The 23,153-nt window shown below is 46.7% G+C and overlaps 1 protein-coding gene across 1 annotated transcript in view; it reads left to right on the top strand.

The window, feature by feature from the left end:
• Window positions 1–23,153, top strand: part of RGS19 (regulator of G protein signaling 19) — a 42,308-nt gene that overhangs the window by 13,786 nt on the left and 5,369 nt on the right. Inside the window, exons 2-4 of the mRNA XM_087720607.1 lie at window positions 10,481–10,629; window positions 11,645–11,784; window positions 19,501–19,575. Of these exons, the coding sequence (XP_087576733.1) occupies window positions 10,600–10,629; window positions 11,645–11,784; window positions 19,501–19,575 (245 nt within the window). The 5' untranslated portion in view covers window positions 10,481–10,599. The remainder of the gene's footprint in view (window positions 1–10,480; window positions 10,630–11,644; window positions 11,785–19,500; window positions 19,576–23,153) is intronic.

The raw sequence follows: 23,153 nt of genomic DNA on the forward strand, positions 1-23,153 counted from the left end.
CCTGGAAGAATAAGAACCAAACAGCATTCGAGTTGGCCTGATACTAGCCTACAGCTAGTCCTCAAAATTTCTGTTGCTAAGCAAGGCAGTTGTTAAGTGAGCTTTGCCTCATTTTACGACCTTTCTTGCCACAGCTCTTAAGTGAATCCTGCAGTTGTTAAATTAGTAACATGGGTTGTTAAGTGAATCTGGCTTCCCCATTGACTTTCCTCCTACTCCCTACTCCTCCCCGCAAACCGTATTCCCTTCTAGCACTGATGATGTTACCTAGTTGGGTAATGAAATGTCTGCAAGAAAACAACCAAGCTCAGTGGGCCCCCAGTCCTCCTCCTCCCCATAAACCCCACTCCCTTTTAGCACTGATGATGTTGCCTAGTTGGGTAATAAAATGTCTGAAAGAAAAGAACCAACCTCAGAGTTTCCTGGACACCACCAAGTATCCCACAGTCTTCCTCCCCATAAGCCCCGCTCCCTTCTAGCACTGATGACGTTACCTAGTTGGGTCATGAAACATCTACAAGAAAACAACCCAGCTCAGAGAGGACCCCCACGGTTCAACCTTGAGTAGAAATAATTATCTTCTATCAAATCCACATTGTTGTGAAGAAAAGGTGTTGGTAAACACTTTGGGCTGGAAGTAAGAGCCAGTTCTGAACATCTTCTGTATGAAATCACACACACACACAGACAGTATTGCAATGGAGTGATGCATTTAATGGCTAGCTGGGGTTTGCAGAAGTCAAAATTCAGCATTAGCTAGCTGAAAAATTAGATGGGTGGATGGATGGGTATATGGATAGATAGGTAGATGCAAATATATAGATAGAGACGTGGAGAGAAACAGATTAGGATAGAGATGAGACTGTAGACAGATGATGTAGGTAGCAGAGGTGGGTTCCTACCAGTTCGCACCTATTCGGTAGAACTGGTTCGTCAAATCTACTGAACCAGTTAGAAGAGGTTCTACCAGTGGACCCGGAAAGCAGGCCACACCTACAGAAGAGGTTCCAATTTTTTTTTGAAACCCACGACTGGTGGGTGTGTAATGTCCCTATTCAAAGCCTTCTTGATTTTAATTGTCAGTTTATTTATTCCTGCACATTTTAATATTTATTCATTTACATATCTCTGTTTTTCCACTGTTGTGCAAACACAATTCCAGCAGTTGTTAACATGTGTAAAATTAAATATATATTATACTTCCTTTCAAATAGCCAACAAAATATTTCTGGTTTTAATTCCGTATCTTGCTTTACGATTGCTTCTAACCACTAACTTCTGAATAGCTACTTGGACCGACCTAAGTACTAATTCATAATTTCATATCCGGTCACATGGGCAACAAGCCACTCCCATCCGGTCACATGGGCAGCAAGCCACTCCCATCTGCTCCCATGGGTGGCAAGCCACTCCCAGAAAGGAGGCCACACCCACAGAGTAGGTTCCAACAATTTTTGAAAGCCACCACTGGTAGGTAGATAGTAGTAGCAATAGCACTTAGACTTATATACCACTTGACAGTGCTTTTATAGCCCTCTAAGCGGTTTACAGAGTCAGCCTGTTGCCTCCAAGAATCTGGGTCCTCATTTTACCGACCTTGGAAGGATGGAAGACCAAGTCAGCCTTGAGCTGGTCAGAATCGAGCTCCTGGCAGTTGGCAGAGCTACCCTGCAATGCTGCATTCCGACCACTATGCCACCACGTGGAACAGGAATAGAATAGAATAGCACTTAGACTTATATACCGCTTCACAGTGCTTTACAAACACTCTCTAAGCAGTTTAGAAAGTCAGCCTTTTGGCCCCCAGCCATCTGGGTCCTCATTTTACCCACCTCGGACGGACGGAAGGCTGAGTCAACCTTGAGCCAGTTAGAATCAAAAGAAGTACCGGTAAGCATGATCATCTGAACAGACAAGAGGACAAAGGGAGTTTCACACAAGCCATGACATCATTATGGGAAGGACATGTAATTACATACAGGCCATCCTTGACTTAACAACCATAATTTGAGCCCAACATTTGTGTTGCTGCGTGAGACAGTTGGTTAAGCGAGTTTTGCCCCAATTTACGGCCTTTCTTGCCACACTTCAGTGGTGGGTTTCAAAAATTGTTCGAACCTACTCTGTGGGGGTGGCCTCCTTTGTGGGGGTGGCTTGCCACCCATGTGACCGGATGGGAGTGGCTTGCCGCCCATGTGACTGGATGGGAGTGGCTTGCCATCCAAGAAGAGCCGAGGTGGCGCAGTGGTTAGGGTGCAGTACTGCACGCCACTTCAGCTGACTGTTATCTGCAGTTCAGCAGTTCTAATCTCACCGGCTCAAGGTTGACTCAGCCTTCCATCCTTCCGAGGTGGATGAAATGAGGACCCAGACTGTGGGGGCCATATGCTGACTCTGTAAACCACTTAGAGAGGGCTGAAAGCTATTGCTATGTGACCGGATATGAAGATGCCGACGACACTTGTCAGAACCAGCTTAAATAACCTCACACACAGCACTGGCATGCATAAGAATATGATGTAAACTTGTTTTTTAAAAGGCATCTTTGGTTTGCGTTAAAACAACTTCAACACACACAATGTTCTGATTGCACCACAAACACAGCAGTCATCCTTACCTTTCACAGAGGCACTGAGTTTTATAAATAGGAGCATGATAGTGTAGAATAATCATATCCAAGGACCAGTGGTGGGTTTCAAAAATTTTTGGAACCTCTTCTGTAGGTGTGGCCTGCTTTCCGAGTCCACTGGTGGAACCTCTTCTAACCGGTTTGGTAGATTTGACGAACCGGTTCTACCGAATAGGTGCGAACTGGTAGGAACCCACCTCTGCCACACTTGTTAAGTGAATCCCTGCAGTCGTTAAGTTGGTAACACGGTTGCTAAGGCGGCCATCTTTGAAAGTGGACAAGGTGTTCACCAGAAGGGCATTGGGTGCCGAGCGGAGGTCGTCTGTTCTGCATTGTCCGGTTGTTTTAGGGATTGTGAGCCATGGTGGTGCAGTGGTTAAGAGTGCAGTATTACGGGCTACTTCTGCTGACTGCCGGCTGACTGCCATTTGGCAGTTCGAATCTCAACAGGCTCAAGGTTGACTCAGCCTTCCATCCTTCCAAGGTGGGCAACATGAGGACCCAGATTGTTGGGGGCAACAGGCTGACTGTAAACTCTTTAGAGAGGGGTGTGAAGTCTAAGTGCTATTGCTGTTGCTGCTATTATCATTGCAGAGTTTTCATCCTAGGTGTTGTGGCCCGCCAACAGAGCTGGCAGTAGAGTCGGACAGTGAGGAGGTTGGGGAGGAGCATGGGCCAGTCCTGAAGGCTGGGGAAGGCTCAGGCGAGAATTCTGAGTTGGAGGCAAAGAGGAGGCCAAGGCCGTCTAGCAGTGATCAGTTGCCTTCGGAGATAGAGAGCAGTGAGGCAGAGGAACAGCTGGAGCCTGTTGCCCAGTGTGCGCATGTGCGGTGCTGCCAGAAGAAAAGAACAACTCAGAAATGAGGAGTAAAGTCACAGGTGGATGGTGATTGGCCCCTCCCATAGGAAATAAAAGAGGAGCGAAAGGGGAGTGGAGTTTGCAGGAACCAATCAGTTCGTTTGGTCATTAGATATGTTTCAGGAGTGTGAAGATCTGTCCGTGAATCTCAGAGACTCTCTGCCCAGTCTTTCCTCGCACAGCACCTCATTTGGGAAATATTGACATGGCAGCTTTCCAAGCTAGATAAGGTCTGTAGTCATAAATACTCCTTTGAAAGACTTTGACAGGCCTTGGCTGAAGGTGAATGAGAGGAATTCACATTCGTTTAATAAAAGGGGTTTTGTCGGGACGAGGATTCTGCCTCGTGCTTTTCGGGGAAGCCTATTTCAGAACAATAGGCTGTGTTCCGTGTTCTTTTCTTCATTGCTGTCGTTGGTTTCTTCCTGGGTGGGCTCTGAGACTTCCCCCACTTCTTCCTGTGTCTGTGGAGATTCACTCGGTGCAACCGGCATCTGATCAAAACAAGGATCTGGCTGTCATATTAACACTGTCCCTGGAGGAAATCAGCAGGGCCTTGGCAGACCCCCAACTGCTTTGGATGAAGGGCTTCCAAGAAAAAATTATTTATTTGTTTTTTATTCAAAAGTTAAAATACAAAAATAGATGTGAAGCTGGAGAAACGGAAGATTTGTTCTCCCCGTTGTGAATTTTTTCCATCCCGCCACTTCTCCAAGGTGCAAGCACACGTCCCTTCCAACTCTGATCTTCTATTCTCATTGCACAGTTTTCATCGCAGGCTGTTTCGGGCTCTTTTCTTCATTCCTGTCGTCTACAGTTGAGTCCAACTTTTCTGTCGTTATAGGGTCTCTCTCTCTTCTCTCCCCCTCCCTCTCATTTCTGTTTTTCCTCTATATTTTTCCTCTCCCTTTCTCTTCTTCCTTCCTTTCTTGCTTTTCTTCCCTTTCCCTCTTTTTCTTTCTTTCTCATTGAATACGATAGCAAATCCACAATAAAGTTATTAATTGTAGGAAATTGCTTCTCTGTAACCTTTTCATACTGAACTCTAAGTTGATAGAAGCTGGCAAGATTGTACTAACAACAATAGGATATATATTTTTTTTTCTTTTGAGTTTGACAATATAATGTTATCCAAAATTAGAAATAATCTTATTTCCAGATGCATTTTTTGTGCCATCTCTGTTATTTTCTTTTTTTTAAAAATCAGACTTGCTTCTAATTTGTGCCTTCTGGCAAACTGCAGTTTTCTTGGCAAGAGATCTAGCTTGCCATTGCTTTCGTCATAGGTCTGAGAAAGTTAGTTTCTCTCTCTCTCTCTCTCTCTTTCTTTTGCTTTCTTTTCTCTTCCTTTCTTTCCCCCTGATTTGTTTCCCTCTCTTTTCCCTCTCTCTCATTCTCTCCCTTCAACTTTCATTTCTTTCTCCCTCTCCCCCTTCTCCCTCTAATTTGTTTCTCTCTATTTTCCCTCTCTCCCGTTCTCTCCTTCCAGCTCTCTTTCATTTCCCTCTCTCTCTCTATCTCTCTCTCTTTCTCCCCTTTTCTCTTTCATCTCTTTCTTGCGCGTGCAAGGAAAATACTCTCCTGGGCCAGGATCACGGCGGCGGGGACAGCGACTCCTTCCGCTGCCGCCACTGAGAAGGGAGTAGCTGGCTGCGTTGCGCAGGAGAGCCACGCTGCGCAGGAGACTCCTTAGCGCCAGACTCAGTTCAGCGCCAGCCGCGGTCCCCTTCGTGTTGGCTCAGGAAAGAGCCGGAGCAGCCGTCTCTGGATGCAGAGAGGGAAGTGTTCCAGAACCCTACGCTAGGAGAGTCCTGTGCAGCGCAGGAGAACTGGAGCTCTTCCCTCCCTGAACCCAACCAGCTGCTGCTGCTGCTGCTGCTCCCCATTCTCCTCCTTCCTAAGCCTTCCTTTCCCAGCGTCCTCTGTGCTGCGTGCGTCTCTCTTTTCCCCCTCCTCGCCTCCATTCCGGCTCCTACTTTATATAGCAATAGCAGTTAGACTTATATACCGCTTCCTAGGGCTTTCAGCCCCCTCTAAGCGGTTTACAGAGTCAGCATATCGCCCGCAACAACAATCCGGGTCCTCATTTTACCCACCTCGGAAGGATGGAAGGCTAAGTCAACCTGGAGCCGGTGAGATTTGAACAGCCGAATTGCAGAACTGCACTCAGCTGAAGTAGCCTGCAGTGCTGCATTTAACCACTGCGCCTCCTCGGCTACTTTCCCCACCACCCACCACACACACACACACACACACACACACACACACGGATCTTGGGCGCTTGGCTGCCTGAGCTGCTCCTTCCCTTTGGGCTGGCTTCTAGCCAGCCTCTCCGCGGGAGGCTCCTCGGCGACCCCTGTGAAAAGGTCTTTCGACCCCAGAAAGGGCTGCGACCCACAGGTTGAGAACCGCTGCTCCAGAGCATCTTATACTCCAAAAAATGCAGTATTAGTTTAGTTTAGTTTAGTTTATTTGTCTTGTATGCCGCCCACTCCCGAAGGACTCCGGGCGGCTCACAATAAACAAGGGAAGGGGGATAAATAGACAATAGCAGTAGACTTATATACCGCTTCATAGGGCTTTAAGCCCTCTCTAAGCGGTTTACAGAGAGTCAGCATATTGCCCCCAACAACAATCTGGGTCCTCATTTTACCCACCTCGGAAGGATGGAAGGCTGAGTCAACCCTGAGCCGGTGAGATTTGAACCGCTGAACTGCTGATCTAGCAGTCAGCTGAAGTAGCCTGCAGTGCTGCATTTAACCATCGCGCCACCTTGGCACTTTAAAATACGCAACATTCACAGTTTCCGTGGGGCTGGATGTTTCACAAGCCCCCCCGGCCTGCTGGAGCAGCCAGAACTTGGTGGCTTTGCGGAAGGCCAGGAGGGTAGTAAGGGTCCGGATCTCAACGGGGAGGTCATTCCAGAGGGCTGGAGCTGCAACAGAGAAGGCTCTCCCCCGGGGAGTCGCCAGCCGACATTGTCTGGCAGATGGAATCCGGAGGAGACCTAACCTGTGAGATCTAATCGGTCTATGGGAGGTAATCGGCAGGAGGCGGTCTCTCGGGTATATTCTTTTCTTTAATCAAAATAGTCGGTTTAGCCATTTCTACATCAGCTTCTGCAGCCATTTGTCCTTGGTGGGAATTGAAACGTCCTTACATTTTTGGGGGTGGGGCGTACAGTAAGTAGCCTTGCTCCTGTCCACGTATCTAAGATCAAAGTTCCTTTTTCTTTTTTTCCCAAGTCTTTTCCCATTAAAACCCCAAAGAAAAGTTTCGGGTTTCGTCTTCGTTTTCGGAATTTTCTGTATTAAAATACGAATCTGAACTCCAAAACTTCTTGGCTTCAACTTCGTACTTTCAGGCTGGCAAGATTTCCTTATGGGCAATAAAGTAGAATTCGCTCAACCTGGCCCCAGTTTCCTGCCTTGAGCACCTGAGTAGACTGGCAGATGTTGAGCTCAAAAGGCTCAACAGGGGTGGACCTGATTAGATATATTTGCAATGAGAGACTACTAGGAAACTGCACAGGGTTGGAATCTGGGATGTTAAAGAAGCTTTGTTATTGTTAAAAAGTCTGTAGAGATTCTCAGTCGTCCAGGCAGTGGTTGTCCCAAAGGTGCTTTTTCAGGAGGCAGCTGGACTTTCGGTTCCACCACTAATCCGCAAAGCCCTTATCCGCGGAGATATAAGCGTGAAGACTAAATCGTGCCGTTCGAAGCGCTAAGGAAAAACGCGACCCTACCGCGATGACATAATCCCGGAGGGCAAATCCGCGCATTCCCAAGCACTCAGTACCCTAAACCTAACCCTAAATGTAAAACCTAAACCTAACCCTGAACCTAACCCTAAACCTAACCCTAAACCTAAACCTAACCCTAAACCTAACCCTAAACCTAACGCTAACCCTAAACCTAACCCTGAACCTAACCCTAAAACAAACCCCTAAACCTAATCCTAACTCTTACCTTAATTGAAATTGGCTTTCTGCCGCGGCGCCGTTTTAAAGCGCCCTTCTGTTGCTGCGCTGTTGCCGCGGCGATGATGACGCGCAGTGATGACGTCGCAGCTTTTGCACCGCGATTTTGACGAGCGCGGTTTTGTCGTGCCACGGGACTTTCTTGTCTTTTTTTTTCTTTTGAAGACGTTTCGCTTCTCATCCAAGAAGCTTCTTCAGCTCTGACTGGAAGGCGGGGAATGGAAGGATTTCTACTCCTTGCAGACAGCTGGTCATTTGCAACCTTTTTAGAGAGTCATTGAGGCCACCTGGAGGTTTATCTCTGTCCTCAGTGTCCCCTGAGTGATGCTCCTGGTTCCTGTAGTCTGCATTTTCTTTTCCCCTTCTGGAAATCCACTCCTACTCTCAACACCATTCAAAAGGTCTTAATCCCAAATTGTGTAGCTAAAAAAGTCCGTAGAGATTTTCAGGTCGTGGTTCTTCCGAAGGTGCTTTTTTCAGAAGGCGACTGGACTTCCTTGTTTCCCCCCCCTCCCCCCGAAGACTTCCTTATTGTTGTTGCCCTCGTATTCATCGTTTTGAAAAACCAAAAAAGATTCCAGGCAACCTGTGTGAGCGAAGACCTCCTTACTTGGCTAGCTTTGCTACCTCGAGATCTGGGAACCGTTCCCAAAACAACTGAAGGGAGCCTGTTGAATAATGTTGAGCAACGGCTGATGCAAAATCCGTCTGTTTTTCTTCCTGGCTGCGGTGCAACTATATTTTATTCAGTGTCATGTTTATGATACTTTAAGCAGGCAAAAGAAATACCGCCACCATTGATTTATGACTGCAAACGAGGCCAACATTTTACTAAAGCTGGCCCAGCGAGTTTGACTCAGTTTTACGAACTTTTTGCCCCCGTTGCTAAGCGAATCGCTGCAGTCGTTGGGGAAAATCAGGCGGTCGCTTAGCGAATCTGGCTTCCTCCCTTGGCTCTGTTTGTTAGAAGCCAGCTGGGAAGGTCGCAAATGGAGATCAAGTGACTGTGGGATGCTGCAACCGTGATAAATAACCTGCTTGCCATCTGCCCAGTTTTGATTGTGTGACCATGGGGATGCTGCCGTGGTCGTAAATGTGAGGACCGGTTGTAAGAGACTTTTTCAGTGGTGGTGTAACTCGCAACACATCCTAAACAAATGATTGTAAGTCACGGACTACCTATTAAACTGTCTAAATCAGGGGTGTCAACTCAAGGCCCGTAGACCGTGCGGGGTGCTTAGATCTGGGGGTAGGTGGGGGCACACGCAGGCCCCCTGGGCTCCGTTTCCACTGGCAGAGGACTGCAGGAGGCCATCCAGGCAGAAAAGGGGGCGAACTCCGTTCTTGCTGGCGGAGGGCTCTCCAAACAAACGAAAAACCAAAGGAGAAATGTTTCCTCTTTTGTTGGATCGTTGAAACTTTCTTTATTTTTTAAAGAATTTTTTTACTACCGGTTCCGGTAAGCCGGTAGCATTTTTACTACCGGTTCGGGTGAACTGGCCTGAACTGGTAACATTTCATTCCTGCCTACGGATGCAACATAAAGTATTAGGACTTAAAGTTCGATCTTCACAGCTGCATTTGGCAGTTGAAAATATCTCCTTTAACAAAATTAAGAAGACAGTTGATAGCTAAATGAAATGATTTCCCAATTATGCTTAAATTAGGGCTCCTGGGTGCTCTCTGAATTGGATAGTCCTCTTGCAGACGTTTCATTACCCAACTAGGTAACATCATCAGTGGTTTAATTTTTAGGAAGACTTTTGTGATGGTTTCTGGAGGTGATCAGCAGAAGTAGCCTGCAGGACTGCACTCTAACCACTGCATCACCGCGGCTCATAATGGCGGCTCCCAGCCTTTGGGGTAACCAGGGACCATTCCTGTGGAGAGGGGGTTTTCCACAGATGGCAAGAAGTGTGGTTTTGCATGCGGCCTGCATCCCACGGAGGGGGTTTTGCTTGTTTATGCGGCCCGGTTTCTAGCATGCCGTGGCACGGTGCTAATTCACGTATTGGCGTTTGCGGACCCCTGCTTTAAAATACGGTGAATGAATTTTTGGTTGCCACGATGTAGAAAAGATGTGGAGACTCTAGAAAGAGTTCAGAGAAGAGCAACAAAGAGTATTAAGGGACTGGAGGCTAAAACATATGAAGAACGGTTGCAGGAACTGGGTGTGTCTAATTTAATGAAAAGAAAAACTAGGGGAGACATGATAGCAGTCTTCCAATATCTCAGGGGCTGCCACAAAGAAGAGGGAGTCAAGCTGTTCTCCAAGGCACCTGAGGGCAGAACAAGAAGCAATGCGTGGAAACTAATCAAGCAGAGAAGCAACTTAGAACTAAGGAGAAATTTCCTGACAGTTAGAACAATTATTCCGTGGAACAACTTGCCCCCAAAAGTTGTAAATGCTTCAACGCTGGAGGTTTTTTTTTAAGAAGAGATTGGGCAACTATTTGTCTGAATTGGTATATGCCAGTTCTTATTATATCTGAGTGAAAAGCAGCCTTTGAAGTGGAAATAGATCACAACAGAAGTACATTTAGCAGCCTTATTAGTATTTCTTGGCTAAGCAGGGGGCTGGACTAGAAGACCTCCGAGGTCCCTTCCCACTCTGTTATTCTAATTCTAATTTTCGAATGCGAGCTTAATAGCAATAGCAGTTAGACTTATATACCGCTTCATAGGGCTTTCAGCCCTCTCTAAGCGGTTTACAGAGTCAGCCTATTGCCCCCAACAACAATCCGGGTCCTCATTTTACCCACCTCGGAAGGATGGAAGGCTGAGTCAACCTTGAGCCGGTGAGATTTGAACAGCCGAACTGCAGAACTGCAGTCAGCTGAAGTAGCCTGCAGTGCTGCACTCTAGCCACTGCGCCACCTCGGCTCTTTGGATAGGGAGGCGTGGGAGACCAGCACAGGAAGTTATCCTTGTAACCCTGGGAATAGGGCGGCATACAAGTCTAATAAACTAAACTATAACTAACTAACCACTGCAATGTTTTTGCTTTCTGCAGGGGCTCTTCCCTAAGCTGCAATTCCCCTAAGCAGGGCAGGGGCCACGGAGACATCTGGCTAGCCCTTGGGCTCGGAATAAGTACCCAGCGTGGGCCAGAAGGGCTGAAGAGGGCTCCCCATGCCGACCGTTTGCGAAGTGGGGAAGCAGGTAAGCTGATGATCCTAACTCTGGTTGTTTACAAAACCAGGTTAGCATTTCAAACTGTGCCTTGGAGGGCAGTGGTCCGCACCTTTTCTGGGGCCCTGGACCGGTGGCGGGGGGGAGGAGGGGAACGGTTTCACACATGCAACCTAGATCCCGCACATCCTGCAGAGTCTCCTAGTGATTGGTGCAAAGTCACCCAGCCAGCTCTCATGCTTAAGGTGGAACTAGAATTCACAGTCTCCTGGTGATTGGTTGAAAGTCACCCAATTGACTTTCATGCCTAAGGCGGGACTAGAACGCACAGTCTCCTGGTGATTGGTACCAAAGTCACCCAATTGACTTTCATGCCTAAGGCGGGACTAGAACGCACAGTCTCCTGGTGATTGGTACCAAAGTCACCCAATTGACTTTCATGCCTAAGGCGGGACTAGAACGCACAGTCTCCTGGTGATTGGTACCAAAGTCACCCAATTGACTTTCATGCCTAAGGCGGGACTAGAACGCACAGTCTCCTGGTGATTGGTACCAAAGTCACCCAATTAACTTTCATGCCTAAGGCAGGACTAGAACGCACAGTCTCCTGGTGATTGGTACCAAAGTCACCCAATTGACTTTCATGCCTAAGGTGGGTCTAGAACTCATAGTCTCCTGGTGATTGGCCCAAAGTCACCCAATTGGTGAATGAATTGGTGAGTGAATGAATCAGTGAGAGTATGAATGAATGCAGTGATTGAATCCAATCAATGAGCGAGTGAATGAATCAGTGAGTGAGTGACTGTGAATAATGAATGAATGAAATGATTGAATCAATCAATCAGTCAATGAGCGAGTGAATGAATCAGTGAGAGTATGAATAAATGCAATGATTGAATCAGTCAGTCAATGAGCGAGTGAATGAATCAGTGAGTGAGTGTGAAGGAAATAATTGATTGAATGTTCTCTGCAGGGCCTCGCAAGGAGTTTGCTGGCCGAGGCGCCTTGTTCCTCACCCTCTCTGTTTGGCTCCTCCCCTTTGCAGTACCCAGAGCCGCCGTACCCGGACAGACCCCTTCCAATGTCCCAGCATGAGACTTCTCCAGCTGCACTGCGGAGGGCCAGCAACCACCGACGGGGCAACCCCTGCTGCTTGTGCTGGTGCTGCTGTTGCAGCTGCTCCTGGTAGGTGCCTCCCGCAGGGGGCGGTGAGAGGGGGGGGACGTTCAGCTGTTTCCTGGCACCTGGCCTGCTCTTCTACACACGCACACGTGCACGGCTTTACAACTCCACCAGGGCTCTGTGTGCCTTGCAAGAAGTCCTCGACTTACAATGGTCACTTAATGAACCCTCTGTGGGGATACTTAGGATGTGATTCTGATGGCCAGCTAGAGATGGATTTGAACGGGCTATTTTACATGTTAGGCAGTTACATTAACCTCTAAGCCACAAGCTCTCCTCTCTTACCAGCTGAGCCAGGGGAATGATTAGGTGTTTTGTCAAAGCACCTGGTATGGCCAAATAGGGGAGGGAGCATACTGCTTCCCTTTTGCCTTTCAGCTCCACCCTAGGATACACACTCCACACACCACCACCACCACCACCAACAACAACAACAACAACAACAACAACACACACACACACACACACACACACACACACACACACACACACACACATATATATATATATATATATATATATATATATATACACACACACACACACACACACATATACATACACATGCATACATACATACATACATACATACATACATACATACATACATACATATATATATCCTGGTCTTGTTGTATTCAGGTCTTTTCCCGTGTAAGATTGAGATTGTCTTGGCTCACCATCTTCAGGCTGGGTTTTGGGTTGCCAAGACAATCTCAATCTTGAATTGAATTGAATTGATTTTATTTGTAGGCCGCCCTTTTCCCTGAGGGGACTCAGGGCGGCTCACAGAAAACCAGGGAGGGGGGAATACAATACTAAGACGACAACACATAATAAAATAATACGCAACATGCATACAACATTCGGGCGGGGTAATGGTCCTTATCCCCAGGCCTGACGGGCGAGCCAGTTCTTCAAGGCTGTGCGGAAGGCCTGGACGGTGGAGAGGGTACGAATCTCTACGGGGAGCTCGTTCCAAAGGGTCGGGGCCGCTGCTGAGAAGGCCCTCCTCCTTGTGGTTGCCAGCCGACATTGGCTGGCCGATGGGATGCGGAGGAGGCCTAACCTATGGGATCTTATAGGTCGTAGGGAGGTAATTGGCAGAAGGCGGTCTCTCAAGTATCCAGATCCACTGCCATGTAGGGCTTTATAGGTGATCAATAGCACCTTGAAGCGCATCCGGAGATCGACAGGTAGCCAGCGCAGCTCGCGGAGGATAGGTGTAATGCGGGTGAATCGGGGTGCACCCGCAATCACTCGCGCGGCTGCGTTCTGCACTAGCTGAAGTCGCCGGATGCTCCTCAAGGGCAGCCCCATGTAGAGCACATTGCAGTATTCCAGCCTAGAAATCACGAGGGCCCGAGTGACTGTTGTGAGGGCCTCCCGATTCAGGTAGGGTCGCAACTGGCGCACCAGGCGTACCTGGGCAAATGCCCCCCTGGTCACAGCCGCTATATGATGGTCGAATGACAGCTGTGGATCCAGGAGGACTCCCAAGTTGCGAACCCTCTCTGAGGGGTGTAGAATTTGACCCCCCAGCCTGAGTGTTGGATTAGTAGCCGAATTTTTGGGAGGAAAACACAACAGCCACTCGGTCTTTTCTGGGTTGAGCACAAGCTTGTTAATCCTCATCCAGTCCATGACGGCTTCAAGCCCCCGGTCCATTACGTCAACCGCTTCATTGATTTGGCACGGGGCGGACAGATACAATTGAGTATCGTCCGCGTATTGATGGTATCTAATCCCGTGCCTACGGATGATCTCTCCCAGCGGTTTCATGTAAATGTTAAATAGTAGGGGGGATAAGACCGAACCCTGCGGCACCCCATATTTCAGGGGCCTTGGGGACGATCTCTGCCCTCCCACTAACACCGACTGCGACCTGTCCGAGAGGTAGGAGGAGAACCACCGTAGCACGGTGCCTCCCACTCCCACCTCCCGCAGTCTTCGCAGAAGGATACCATGGTCGATGGTATCGAAAGCCGCTGAGAGGTCAAGGAGGACCAGGATGGAGGGATGTCCTTCATCTCTGGCTCTCCAAAGATCATCCATCAATGCGACCAAGGCGGTTTCAGTGCTGTAACCGGGTCTGAAGCCTGACTGGAAGGGGTCTAGATAGTCTGCTTCCTCCAAGGACCGTTGGAGCTGGAAGGCCACCAGCTTACATGGGAAAAGACCCGAATACAACAAGACCAGCTGATGATAGGTAGGTAGGTAGGTAGATGATAGACACACACTATATTGTGAATTGTATGTATAGACACACACACACAAACACACACACTATATTGTGAATTGTCTTAAAAATGTGAGTCCCAGGTGTAGTTATAAAAGAAACAGACATTGTGATCTCCAAAACTTTAAAATATATTGCTCACTAAACTTTCATTAGCCATTGTTAACATCATTAGAGTGTAAAAGCCATTAAAGAGATACCTGCCTTTATACACTATTAATCAATTTGGCCATTGCACGCGTGATAGGCCCATCCACATATATCTCTCTGTGTGTGTGCACGCACACACACATACGCATAGATAGAGATAGAAATAGGTAGATATAGATAGATATGTCCATTTCTATCTTATCTATCCATCTCTAAATGGAGATGGATAAATGAAGATGGATAAAGGGACTAGTTTACAAATGGCATTTGCCAGTTCTCCGAACTACACAAAATTTCCGCTACTGATTTGCCTGAACCGGTCCAAACTGGCTGAATACCACCTCTGAACTAGTCCCTTTATCCTCCTGTGCCATCCACCCTGGGCTTAAGCGGTGTTTATTTGCTTGGTGCATTTAACAAAGCGACTCTTAAACACGGTCGCAAACAGATGGCATCTCCTATTTACACTTTGCAAAACGCGTCCCGTTCTCTGCATGCTCTTGGGTCTAAGTGTTTTAAATTTAGAGTTATTCCCTCCTGGCTAATTTGTTTGTGGGGTTTTCTAAGAAATGCCCTCATTTCCTAGCTCAGTGTGCATTTAATCCCCTCGCCTGTCCCTGGCTTTTAAGTTTCAATGCTCATAAATAGCAAGGCTTTTTCCATAGCGCAGGAATGCTAGAATGGAGTTCTCCAGCAACCATAAATGACAGGAGCTTTAAGTGGCCCAGATGGAAGGGGCCAGAGATGATCTTACTCTGGTGTAAAGGAAAACACGTCGAACCTTAATCCTGCCAATTACCTCCACTAGACCGATTAGATCCCACAGATTAGGCCTCCTCCGAATTCCATCCGCCGGCCAGTGTCGACTGGCGACCACCCGGAGGAGAGCCTTCTCTGTGGCTGCTCCGACCCTCTGGAACGAACTCCCCGAGGAGATTCGAACCCTCACCACCCTCCAGGCCTTCCGCAAAGCCCTTAAAACCTGGCTGTTCCGACAGACCTGGGGCTAAAGAGCTGTTGCCCCCGTCCCGAATGGTATGACTGTTGTGTGTTTTAAATTATGCATTGTTATGTTTCGTTTTTTAATTATTATTTTTTTGACTGTATCCCCCTTCCCTGATTTGAGTTGTGAGCCGCCCTGAGTCCCCTTCGGGGGAAAAGGGCAGCATATAAATATAATAAACAAAAAAAACAAACAGAATAGAATAGAATAACAGAGTTGGAAGGGACCTTGAAGATCTTCTAGTCCTACCCCCTGCTTAGGCAGGAAACCCTCTGCCATTTCAGACAAACGGCTGCCCCAAATCTTCTTCATTTTTTAAGATTTTTAATTGTTTTTATTACACACACAAAGAAAGAAAAGGTGAATCATCTTTCGTTACATCTTGTAGAAAGCGTGTCCATTGGTGCAGATACGTGCATTTCTTCCACAATCATTACCTATACTTCATTCAAATGAAGTTGTACATTTTAGAATTTATGTATTTTACTATCACAGTATTTGATTACAGTTACTTAAACTTGTTTTTTTTCTAAAATCATTTATATTTAAAGACACAACCATCTACTGGCACACTTTCACAATCTCAATGAGTCTACCATAGATAGATAGATAGATAGATAGATAGATAGATAGATAGATAGATAGATAGATAGATAGATAGATAGATAGATAGATAGATAGATAGATAGATAGATAGATAGATAGATAGATAGATAGATAGATAGATAGATAGATAGATAGATAGATAGATAGATAGATAGATAGATAGATATTTTATTTGTATGTCGCCCTTTTCCCTGGGGGGACTCAGGGCGGCTCACAGTTCAGGGGGAGGGAGGACAAACCATGTTAAACACATAAAACAATACATCGTTAAAAGCACAACATTCATACAATTCGGGTGGGGTCAATATCTTTAACCCCAGGCCTGTCGGGACAGCCAGGTTTTAAGGGCTGTGCGGAAGGTCTGGAGGGTGGTGAGGGTACGAATCTCCACGGGGAGTTCGTTCCATAGGGTCGGAGCTGCCACCAAGAAGGCTCTCCTCCGCGTGGTTGCCAGTCGACATTGACCGGCTGATGGAAGTCGGAGGAGGCCTAATCTATGTGATCTAATTGGTCGAGTGGAGGTAATTGGCAGTAGGCGGTCTCTCAAGTACCCAGATCCAATACCATGCAGGGCTTTGTAGGTGATAAGTAGCACCTTGAAGCGTACCCAGAGATCGACAGGTACCATAACTTTACATCTTTATAACATATTCTAAAAGAGAGTCAATTAGTAGGATATCTAACATTCCCTCCCCTTTCCCCCTCCTCCAACTCACAAATTAGCGCTTCTGTCCGAATTACTTTTACTAGTACAACACACCTGTATATATCATTAAATATTATCCATCAACATTTCCTTATTATTATTGTAGTTAACTAAAAATTGTTTACTATTTATCTCACCTCTCCTCTGCTCAGGCCCAAAAGAGATTATACCTTTTATAACCAGCTCTCAACAGAAATTTATTAATAAGATTTATAGGTCTTTTCCCTAATCCCCAAATCCTCTTAAAGACTTCCAGTGTTGGGGCATTCATAACTTCTGGAGTCAAGTTGTTCCACTGATTAATTGTTCTCACTGTCAGGAAATTCCTCCTTAGTTCTAGGTTGTATATCTCCGTGGCACGACAAAACCGCGCTCCACTAAAGCGCGCCCGATTAAACCGCGTCGCTGACGTCATCAGCAGGGCGACAACAGCGACCGCGGAGAAAGAAGGGCGCTTTAAATAGCGCTTTGAAAGCAAGCCGATTCAAGTTAAGGTAAGGGTTAGGTTTAGGGTTAGAGTTAGGGTTAGGGTTAGGTTTAGGGTTAGGGTTAGGTTAAGGGTTAGGATTAGGTTTAGAGTTAGGTTTAGGGTTAGGTTTAGGGTTAGGTTTAGGGTTAGGTTAAGGGTTAGGTTTAGGGTTAGGTTTAGGATTAGGTTTAGGGGGTTTAGGTTTAGGGGTTAATTTTAGCTTTAGCGTTTACAGCGTGCTTTTTTCGTCGCACTGTGATGACGTCAGCTACGCGGTTTAGTCGAACACGGTTTTGTGGTGGAACCGTATATCTCATCATTTAATTTCCATCCATTGCTTCTTGTCCTGGCTTCAGGTGCTTTGGAGTAGAGGTAACCAACCTTTTGGACCGCAGGGACTACGAAATTCATAATTTTAAATCCCGTGGACCACTAAGATGATTTTTTAAAAAGATAAATAGTATTTACTGCAATATAAAAAAGGCACATAATTTTTTCTTCCAACCACCAAAATTTTCTCACGGACCACCAGTTGGTGACCACTGCTTTGGAGAACAACTTGACTCCTCCTTCTTTGTGGAATCTAAGGGGTCCTTCCTGTTCTCTGAGCTTGCTTGTTTTCTTGCAGACGTTTCATTACCCAACTAGGTAACATCATCAAGGCTGATGTCAGACCAACAGTCAAGTAAACAATACCCCAATCTAGAAACGGCCAAAGAACCATCAGCAAATAGCCCAACCAAAGAATTTCTTAAGACCCAACACCGACAGGCAAGTCACCAGACTATAAACTGACAGCAAACGGCACTCCTTACTAGCACTGGTGATGTTACCTAGTTGGGTAATGAAACGTCTGCAAGGAAACAGGAGAAAGAACAATGAATATTATATGGTTTCCACCCGTTGCTTCTTGTCCTGCCCTCAGGTGCTTTGGAGAATAGCTTGACTGCCTCTTCTTTGGGGCAACCCCTGAGATATTGGAAGAGTGCTATCATGTCTCCCCTAGTCCTTCTCTTCCCTAGACTAACCATACCCAGTTCCTGCAACCGTTCTTCATATGTTTTATCCTCCAGACCCCTAATCCTCTTTGTTCGTTTTTCTATGCACTCTTTCCAAAGTCTCAACATCTTTTTTATAATGTGGTGACCAAAACTGGATGCAGTATTCCAGGTGTGATCTCACTAAGGCTTTACAAAGCCTTACCAGTAACTTCAAACAGTCACTAAACAGCTGTTGTATGTTGAGGACTACCTCTCCTTGACAATGCAAGTGGAAATGTTCTCCTGTCTCTAGACTTCCAACTTCTCCTTCCTGGTTGACTAAACATTGAGGGTACCCTGACATCTACTGGCCAAATCAAATCAGACCAGACTCAAACTTCAGGCAGAAAAAAAAACCCCAGGAGCCACATCATCCACCTGTTAATTCGGGTTCCAGTTGCAGAAAATTAATTATTCTCTGGTGCAATTAGCACATTGGGCATCTGGGTATAACCAAGGCTATGGCTCCATGTTTGGTTTCTCTTTGCTTAATTGAGCAACCTCCTGTTGAATTTGTTGCTCTCATTTTCAACTGATTTTGCAACTTCCTGAGATTGCTTTTTAGAATAGAATAGAGTAGAATAGAATAGAAATAGAATAGAACAGAACAAGTAGAAAATAGAATAGAATAGAACAGAACAAGTAGAGAATAGAATAGAACAGAACAAGTAGAAAATAGAATAGAATAGAAATAGAATAGAACAAGTAGAGAATAGAAACATCCGAAAGTAAATCAGAGTCGGAGGGAAAAGCTTCCTCAAAGTTCCAATTTATTAAGAGAGACATGTTGGCAGCTGGGGAAACCCGAATCTGAAAGCTTCCCGTTTTTCCCCACCCAGTTGAAAGTTCAAGATCTTGCCCCCCACGCCTGCAAGTCCATCACATGGTCCAATCTTCCACTGCCAGGAGAAAGAAATGGTTAAGGAGCAAGGGAGTAAAGGCACAGGTGGATGGTGAATGGCCCCTCCCATAGGAGCGAAAAGGGAGGGGAGTTTGCAGGAGACTATTAGTTCAATGCATTAGGGTGAAGATCTGTTCCTGACTTCTTGCCAAGTAATTGCTGCTACAGCGTGGAGTTTGGAAGATATCGACCTGGCAACACTCCAAGCCTGATAAAGGTCTGTAGTTGTGAAATCTCTTGAGACTGTTAGCCGGGACTTTGATAGAATCCATCCATCCAGTTCCGGCCAGGTGCAGAGACAATGGATGACCTTGACTTTCTAGAAAAAAACGTTATTATGGCTACCTATCACCCAACTTTGTATAATCCCCCCGTCCCATTTTCCCACAATAGAAAATGAATATTAGAAAGTGTGGCAGGCCTGAAGTCCAAAAAGAAAAGATGGATTGTAGGCCTGACAACTGGACATTCTTGTTGTTGTTTTTTTTCTTTTGAAGACGTTTCGCTTCTCATCTTATTTTCTCTCTCTCTCTTTCTCTCTCTCTCTCTTTCTCTCTCTCTCCCTCTTCCTCTCTCTCTCTCTCTCTCTCTTTTTGCATCGTTAGGAATGAAGACCGGGAAAGGGCCTGGAGAGCATCTCGCGAAACGAAATTGGAGACCATTCCAAACTGTGAATCCTGGTGAGTTTTATTTAGTTATTTATTTTATTTGCATGGGACTCTCTTTCTGCTTGGCTGGCGGCATTCGCACAATCTGCTTGAATCGGGGCTGCACCCCGGGCTGCGTTCACACCGCAATCCTAACCAACCAGGCCAGATGAAGATCTGGCCGGAAGGGGGGTTTGCACGACACGCTAAGCTTTTACTGGGGTTGGATTTTGTGAGTCGCCAAGAGTTGTTGACAGTCTTGTGGCCGGCCAGCGGAGTTGGCGGCAGACTCGGACAGTGAGGAGGTTGGGGAGAGGAAGATGGGCCAGTCTTGGAGTCTGGGGAAGGCTCTGATGAGGGCCCTGTGTCGGAGGCAGAGAGGGGGCCAGAGCCGTATGCCAGTTAGCAGCTGCCTTTGGAGTCAGACATCAAGTGGGGCAGAAGAACAGCTGGAGCCTGTTCCCAGTGTGCGCATGTGCAGAGCTGCCAGGAGAAGGGAACAGCTAAGGAACAAGGGCTGACTCAGGAGTAAAGGCACAGGTGGATGGTGAATGGCCCCTCCCATAGGGAATAAACAGGAGCAAAAGAAGAGGGGAGTTTGCAGGAGACCATTAGTTCAATTCATTAGGGTGAAGATCTGTTCCTGACTTCTTACCAAGTAATTGCTGCTACAGCAATTGCTGCTTACCAAGTAATTGCTGCTACAGCGTGGCATTTGGAAGATATCGGCCTGGCAGCTCTCCAAGCCTGATAAAGGTCTGTCGTTGTGAAATCTCTTGAAAGACTGTCGGCCGGGACTTTGATGGAGAGGAATTCCCTTTAAACTAAATAAAAGGGGTTTTATCGGGACGAGGAGTCGGCTTCCTGCTTTTGGGAAGCCTAGGTCAGAACAGGCTGTTTGGCAGCATACAAATAAACAAAAAGTTATTTGTGTTGAATTTATGTTTATGCAATACAATAGCAGAGTTGGAAGGGACCTTGGAGGTCTTCTAGTCCAACCCCTGCCTAGGCAGGAAACCCTATACCGTTTCAGACAAATGGCTATCCAACATCTTCTTAAAGACTTCCGGTGTTGGGGCTTTCACAACTTCTGGAGGCAACTTCTGTTCCACTGTTAAATTGTTCTAACTGTCAGGAAATTTCTCTTCAGTTCTAAGTTGCTTCTCTCCTTGATTAGTTTCCACCCATTGCTTCTTGTTCTGCCCTCAGGTGCCTTGGAGAATAGCTTGACCCCTCTTCTTTGTGGCAGCCCCTAAGATATTGGAAGACTGATATCATGTGTCCCCTAGTCCTTCTTTCTATTAAACTAGCTGACAAAGAAATAAAGGGGGACTAGTATAGATCTATTTCAAGTTATTTAGCTCTCTTCCGCTAGCCATACCTTTTCTGGAATTCGAGCCAGGCTACTTGCATATTAGGTAGATGTATTAACCTCTAAGCCACGGGCTCTCCTCGCTTTGTCATTTATACCAGGGGAGAGATTAAGAAAGGGGAAGCAGTATGCTCGGTCCCATAATTGGGTAGCCCAGGTTGCCCTGATAGACCAGTCTCACAGGGGGAAAAAACACTTAAAAAGCTTGCTTGGTTTGAATCAGGGTTAGGTTTATGGTGGCCTCTTGTGCTGCGTGAACACAGCTTGTTTGGTTGGTTGAAATGTGTTCTGACCTAGGCTTCCCCAAAAAGCACGAAGCAGATTCCTGCTTCCAACAAAACCCCTTTTATTAGACGAATGTGAATTCCTCTCATTCACCTTCAGCAAAGGCCTGGCAAACAGTCTTTCAAAGGTGAATTTATGACCACAGACCTTATCTAGCTTGGAAAGCTGCCATGTGAATATTTCCCAAATGAGGTGCTGTGCAAGGAAAGACTTGGCACAGAGTCCCTGAGATTCACGGACAGATCTTCACACTCCTAAAACGAACGAACTAACGAACAAATTGTTTCCTATAAAGTCCCACTCCCCTTTTGCTTCTCTTATTAGCAATAGCAATAGCAGTTAGACTTATATACCGCTTCATAGGGCTTTCAGCCCTCTCTAAGCGGTTTACAGAGTCAGCATATTGCCCCCAACAACAATCCAGGTCCTCATTTTACCCACCTCGGAAGGATGGAAGGCTGAGTCAACCCTGAGCCGGTGAGATTTGAACAGCCGAACTGCAGAACTGCAGTCAGCTGAAGTAGCCTGCAGTGCTGCATTTAACCACTGCGCCACCTCGGCTCTTATTTCCTATGGGAGGGGTCATTCACTGTCCAGCTGTGGCTTTACTTCCAAGTCGACCCTGATTTATGAGCCGTTCTTTTCTTCTGGCAGCTCTGCGCATGCGCACACCGGGAACAGGCTCCAGCTGTTCCTCTGCCTCACTGCTGTCTAGCTCCGAAGGCAGTTGAGAACTGACAAAAGGCCTTGGCCCCACCTCTGCCTCCGACGCAGAGCCCTCGTCCGCACCTTCCCCAGTCTCCAGGACTGGCCCATGCTCCTCCCCAACCTCCTCACTGTCTGACTCTGCAGCCAACTCTCCTGGCCGCTGGCAGGCCACAACAAAATGTGTTGTACAAATCCAGAGCAGTTATGTTGAACTTAAGGAGTGTGTTTATGGATTCCTTGATGGATGGCCCTTTCCTGTTGTTGGCTGCTCAAAGGACTCCTTTGGAGCGCTGTGGAAGAGAATTCAGTCTCATAAAGAAAGGATATATCATACATTTGAGACCTAAACCAAGAGCTGAGCTTTCAAAACTAACAGCGCTCTAAATGTCATCGTTGACATCAGTGCAACTTCAAAGTACTTGACGGGCATCTCCGTCCGGGAGGAAATGAAGGGTGGAATAAGAAAGCGATATTTTAATACGTTTTTCACCCTAATTCATGCTCCAAAAAAAGGAAGCTGCGTTAAATTTTGGGACGAGATAGCTTAGGGCTGGGAGGACGTCATGGACAGGAGGAGAAGCAGGGCAGTCAGATTTCCACTAGTGACATTCTCTTCCTTGTAAGCTGCGAGTTTGGTATTGCTGAAAGCTTCAGGAGATACAACTTACAGAGCCTTGGTGGTGCAGTGGTTCGAGTGCAGTACTGCAGGCTACTTCTGCTGCCTGCCAGCTGCCTGCAATTTGGTAGTTCGAATCCCACCAGGCTCAAGGTTGACTCAGCCTCCCATCCTTCCGAGGTGGGCTAAATGAGGACCCTTCTATTGCCATGGTGGCGCAGTGGTTAGAATGCAGTATTGCAGGCCACATTGAATCTGGCCACAGCCAGCAGTTCGATCCTGACTGGCTCAAAGTTGATAGACTCAGCCTTCTATCCTTTGGAGGTGGGTAAAATGAGGACTCCAGATTGTTGGGGGCAAAAGGCTGACTCTGTAAGCCGCTTAGAGAGGGCTGTGAAGCGGTATATAAGTCTATTGCTATTGCTATTGCTACAGCCACAATAAGACCCTGTCGCTAACTTGGACATTGGTTAAGGGAGTTTTGCTCGATTCTATGACCTTTCCTGCCACAGTTGTTAAGCAAATCACTGCATTTGTTAAGTGAATCTGGATTCCCCATTGACTTTGCTTGTCAGAAACCAGCTGGGAAGATCACATGACTCTTAAGATGCTGCAGTCATTGTGAATACA

The sequence above is a fragment of the Thamnophis sirtalis genome, unplaced genomic scaffold (assembly GCF_051295495.1).
Source record: "Thamnophis sirtalis isolate CommonGarterSnake01/CBP01778 unplaced genomic scaffold, rThaSir2_p1.2 scaffold_7, whole genome shotgun sequence".
Lineage (NCBI taxonomy): Eukaryota > Metazoa > Chordata > Lepidosauria > Squamata > Natricidae > Thamnophis > Thamnophis sirtalis.